The sequence below is a fragment of the Corticium candelabrum genome, chromosome 2 (genome assembly GCF_963422355.1).
Source record: "Corticium candelabrum chromosome 2, ooCorCand1.1, whole genome shotgun sequence".
Lineage (NCBI taxonomy): Eukaryota > Metazoa > Porifera > Homoscleromorpha > Homosclerophorida > Plakinidae > Corticium > Corticium candelabrum.
The window spans coordinates 8,831,059-8,836,784 of record NC_085086.1 but is presented as its reverse complement, the minus strand read 5'-3'; the positions used below and the strand labels follow the sequence as shown (position 1 = coordinate 8,836,784).

General features: G+C 43.7%; 1 protein-coding gene across 2 annotated transcripts in view; it reads left to right on the top strand.

The window, feature by feature from the left end:
• Positions 1-2,553: 2,553 nt before the first annotated feature.
• The window catches only part of LOC134198105 (uncharacterized), a 23,817-nt gene continuing 20,644 nt past the window's right edge, over positions 2,554-5,726 (top strand). For both annotated transcript variants that reach the window (XM_062667441.1, XM_062667440.1), the window contains exons 1-4: positions 2,554-2,894; positions 4,735-4,779; positions 5,301-5,390; positions 5,448-5,511. In XM_062667441.1, coding sequence (XP_062523425.1) covers positions 2,742-2,894; positions 4,735-4,779; positions 5,301-5,390; positions 5,448-5,511 — 352 coding nt within the window. In that variant the 5' untranslated portion in view covers positions 2,554-2,741. The remainder of the gene's footprint in view (positions 2,895-4,734; positions 4,780-5,300; positions 5,391-5,447; positions 5,512-5,726) is intronic.

The following is a 5,726-nucleotide window of genomic DNA, read 5'->3' as shown; positions in this document are numbered from 1 at the left end:
TACTTCCTCATTGACATATCTTACGCAGACTAAAATTTGCTCTAGTCTGGAACAGTCAGTGGTTTCGTCGCTAATTAAACCAAAGATACCGCATTTGTTCAGTTCTGAAACAATTTTACTTTGAATAGTGGAACTCATAATATGTATCATTCGTTCTAAATCTTTGGGCTTGTGTCGGTAAACTGGCCATCTAGGTGACACTTCAACTCCGTACAGTTCCTTGACAGTAGATCAAGAAGTTTCAAGAATTTAACTTTGTTGGAAGATACACCTTTTTCACTGTGTCCTCTAAATGCAAGCCCTTGTTTTCCCAAAAACAACATTGCTTCAAATATTGTTTAGACATTTCGACGGTTCAGTTGTACCTTATCTTGATGAGCTGAACTTATTTCTTGTGCCCCAGATGAAGCTTTCTTGGAAAGGCGAGCACTTTTTAACCACACAGAGACAGCCATCTGATGGGAGAGTGACTGTTCATGTCCTTTCATGTCTGCTGTTGTCGTTTTCCAATTTCTAAATCTTCTGGTTGTAAATGCGGTATCACAGTTACCAATCTTTTCTGTTATCAGTGCAATGCGGAAAGGAAAGCAGAATGCAGCATCAAGAGTTGGACTATTCTCAAGCCACTCATGCCTAGCATACAAAGACTCCTGAAAAGATCTTAGTAGCTACCCAATCAACCGTCGAAAAAATGAATTTGTGGAAGGAAAGATGCTTGTGGTCTAAACGGACTATGTGATGCAATTGCTCTAGTTGGTGCGTGGACAAGGTCTCTGATGTCACTGTCACTGGCTGAAGGCTGCGCAACGTTAGATCGGGTTTCCAAGGTCTCTTTTCTAGAGTCATGCCGTCACCAGTTTCTGCTTCAGAACAATTTTTGCTAAGCCTGAGGCATTTTCTGTTTTCTGTGGTTGGATTTGCAAGCCAATTCTAAAGAGGGGCATAGATTGTACAGATTGTCTACAGTACTCAAGAATTTATCATGTCCAATGACAATATTGATTGATTGATTGAGACTTTATTTAACGACGGGAATCCCTCGACACAGCGGCCGATCTTCCGGGAACCGTGCTTACAAGAAACTATTTACACTATTAATTACACTAAATTTAATCAAGCATACAGATATAGTTCCCTAGACGATATCTAAACACTACTCTATTTGAAATCGTTCTCAATGAGGAAGGGAGCGAGTTCCAGAAACACTGGGCCCGATAGAAAAAGGTACGGCGCAGGGCTTCAGTGTGCGGCCGTGAGAGGATGACTCCTGACGCTGAGAGACACGTGCCATACGTGCTGCTGATGTCCGCCTTCTCGAATCGAAAACAAATTTCGCTGGGAGCCAGCGAATAGAAACCGCGATGAGCTAGAGATCCTAAGTAAAAGCATCACGTGTCTTGCAGGTGCTCAGGGCATATTTTGCAAGGATAGATGAAATATCACTAGTGGGCTCCCTACCACGACGACCATCGAGGACTCGTAGACATCTTTTTTCTACTTACTAACCTCACACATGTTGCTAAAGTGGCTTGCCTTTTAACATTTTCTATTTCCTTGCGCGCGGTGCACTACTCTCCATAATGCCAGCTAGCTAACACTGCAACAAAAGAATTCGGTCGTGGCCGTGGTGGCGCGTGCTCTGTTGCACGTGCGGCGCGTGCTCTGTTGCACGTGCAACGCGTGCTCTGTTGCACGTGCGGCGCGTGCTCTGTTGCACGTGCGGCGCGTGCTCTGTTGTACGTGCGCTGATGGTGCCGAGATTTCCATTGATTCCAATCTGATTGCGTGCGCGTCACGTGTTAAGATTCGCAATTAGATAGAAAAGCGTAGAGCTAGCTGCAACAGTGCAAGTGCTTCTGTCTAATCGTTAACTAATTAATTCGACCAAGGTCACTACTAAATTAGGATGAATGAGAAACTCGTGGATGTCGTGGGCAAGTTAGTAATCTGAATTCTGATTGGTCTACACATTTTCATAAATTAACACGCCCATTAAAAACTAGGGGCAAGGCCCCCTCTGTGTAGTTGAATCTCATTCCTGTCATCGCCGTGGTAATCTCATTAATATTAAGTGAAGTCCAGTCCACACTGGCAACTGGATCGCGATCCAATCGCGATTTGTCCCATCCACATAGCGTGGTGGTTTCGATCGCGATCCGATGCCGATCGGTTTAAATCCAATTAGGTATAGTGGGCGTTACCTTCACGTACGCTACGCTTAGTCCCGCCCCCTTTTTCCCTTTTCCCGCCTATTCTGTGTTTATAAAACGTCTGGAATCCGAGGCTAGATCGGTTAGCCTTTCGGGGGCGCAAGAGAGCCTGGGTACACGAGGCTAGATTGGATCACGATTCATTCTGGTCTAGTGTGGGCAGGACTTACATATTTGCATATTCAACCCTAAATAACTTGAGGCGAGCAAGCGTATTCGTATTCTATCTAGTCCCTTGGTAACAGTCGCTTGGTAACAGTCGCGTGGTAACAGTCGCGTCGCAAAACATTACCGCCATAAGTCTGTTTGAGGCAACGTTGTAGCGCGCGTTAGAATACGCCTCGGGACCACAGCTGGGACGTGTACACGTACACACACGTACACGTACATGCAACGCAATCCGTTCCACAAATTGAGTGACGTAATCAAGTGCAAAGATGAGACACCGGAAGCAATTTACGACACCAAGTTCACACATTATCCCGGATACTACATTGTCTTCTCTCTCTCTTTTCCTTTTCTTTTCCGCAGATGACGTTACGGACGTCTGTACAATTTCTGATAGGTGTTTTCATTTTATCCGTCACGAGAAGGGCGTTTACACAACGAAACGAGACGGATCGACGGCTTTTGGAAGCTCGCTGCTTTTCTCGTTGCCTTGTGTATGATCCGACAGCGTCAACGGTAAGGGCGACGTGTTTTCAATCGCGTTTAGAAGCATTTTAACTGAAGCAGTGAACGTTTGGCTCTGCGTTTGTGACGTCACATAGTGTTGGTGTAGGTAGGGGCGCGCGCGCGCTATGTGTGTGTGTGTGTGTGCATATTGTGTAGAGACTAACGGGTATTGTTCTATTGTTGAGATGAGGTTGTTTGTCTGTTGAACAGATTGTGTTGGCAGACAGTGATGAAGAATAGTGAATGCCAGATAGCTGACTTGGACAGGCAGACAAACAGAAAGACAGACACACAGACACACCCAGACAGACAGACAGAGAGACATAGTGTATATTTAATTGTTATACAGACAGGCGGACAGAAATACAAACAGACAGACAGACAGACACACCGTGACAGACAGACAGACAGACAGATATGTACATACATTCTGCATACAGACAGGCAGACGGAAAGACAGACAGACATACAGACACACTGGGACAGACAAACAGACAGACAGACAGACAGATATGTACATACATTCTGCAAACAGGTAAACGGAAAGACAGACAGACAGACACACCGTGACAGACAGACAGATAGACAGACAGACAGACAGACAGATATGTACATACATTCTGCATACAGACAGGTAGACGGAAAGACAGACAGACAGACACACCGTGACAGACAGACAGATAGACAGACAGACAGACAGACAGACAGATATGTACATACATTCTGCATACAGACAGGTAGACGGAAAGACAGACAGACAGACAGACAGATATGTACATACATTCTGCATACAGACAGGCAGACGGAAAGACAGACATACAGACAGACAGACAGACACACCGTGACAGACAGACAGACAGATATGTACATACATTCTGCATACAGACAGCCAGACAGAGAGACAGACAGACAGGCTGAGACACCCAGACAGACAGATAGACTCTTTGCGTTTGATGTATATTGCATAGGTGGTTTTAGTCTTTTTAAAGTCCGAGACGGACATTGTCACAAAGATTATTGTATGTATATTTAGTGTTTGTAATTGTTCTTAACGAAATAAATGAAGACAGACAGACAGACAGAGACAGACAGACAGAGACAGACAGACAGACAGAGACAGACAGACAGACAGACAGACAGACAAACGAGTTCAAGAACTACTGGAGGACACGATTCTCAATTGCGATGCAGCAGTGCAATGCGAGAGTGTTACTGCAGAAGATGAGCAGAGTACCTCTGTTATCTTATTGTCAACTGTTTGACTCTTAGTCGTACTTAGGGACCTCTTGGGCCCTAGTTCTCTTAGAACTTGCTGGGTTTTTATTGTAGTCTGTAATAATGTCTTGTATAAGAAATAATAGATGTATTGACAGACAGACAGACAGAGAGACAGACAGACAGACAGACAGACAGACAGTCATAGATATGCGCATACTGTATATACAGACTGGTAAATAGAAAGACAGATAGACAGACTGACAGACAGACAGACAGACAGAAAGAGAGACAGACATAGATACACACATACATCAGGGGATATACGGACTGGCAAACAGAAAGACGGACAGACAAACAGACAGACGGATGGACAGACAAACTGACAGACAGACAGACTGACAGATCAACATACATACTATACATACATTTTCATTCATGCAAACAAGAAGACAGACAGACAGACAGACAGACATGTAATGGATGGTATCAGGTGAAGGGTGATGCCTAATTATTGACAGACCAACTGAATGAATGCGAATACAAGAAACGTTAATTTTCTTTCAGATGACTAACAAATGGTGTGAAAGTCTCTGTTAGTGTTGTGTTGATATTTGTTGCTGATTCTTTGCAGGGCAAACAAGAGTGGGCTCCGTACAGTTTTACTGACTTTATCTACGTGAGGCAATACACTTGGATTTTGGTTGTTCAATGTTTGCATTTTTTCTATCATTTTCTGTCAGTGCAACTGTTATTTAGCATGCTGTAGATGATATATGTGTGTCTATCTACTATATACGTTTAGTCTCGTACGTACTTATGTGTATATCAAGTGCTACTCTGTCTGTTTGTCTGTCTGTCTGTCTGTCTGTCTGTCTATTTCTGTATTTCTGTATTTCTGTTTGTCTGTCTTCCTGTCTGTCTGTCTGCCTTCCCGTCTGGCTGTCTGTCTGTTTGTCTGTCTGTTTTTCTCTCTGTCTGTTCTGCTAGCCTCTGTGTGTGTGTGTGTGTGTGTGTGTGTGTGTGCATGTGTGTGTGTGTGTGTGTGTGTGTGTGTGTGTGTGCACGTGTGTGTGCATGCGTGTGTGTGTGTGCATGTGCCTGCGTGCATGCATGCAATGCATGTGTGCCTCTGTATGATTGTCTGCTCGTTTCATTTTAACTAGAGTGATATTGATTACCTTGTCTACTTATATCCAGTGTGTTGAACCCTGCTACCATTTGCATACTAACGATGTCAACACCTGTTTGAGGGTATGTCAGTCAGCACCTGGGTTTACACCTACTCAAGTAATAAAAAATATCAAAAATCTTTCTTGTCTTAGCCTGATTGCTTGATTGGTTTAGATTGCATTGTGTAACGAGTCATGTCATTTCGTTGACAGAATGAAGATGGAACCCACAGGAACATGTGAGTGTGTCTAGACAAGTTTCTGTGATTTGTGTAAAATCTTACAGCGAATGTTAGTCTGATGATTTGCTGATGGCATTCTATTCTTTCTGGTGTGTTATTTTACATGGTACATTTTGTTGTCATTGAGTGTGACTACTTTGTTATAGTCATGTGATGATGTGAGGGTTTAGTCGTAGGTAGCTTGAGCTTGTGTGTGTGTGTGTGTGTGTGTG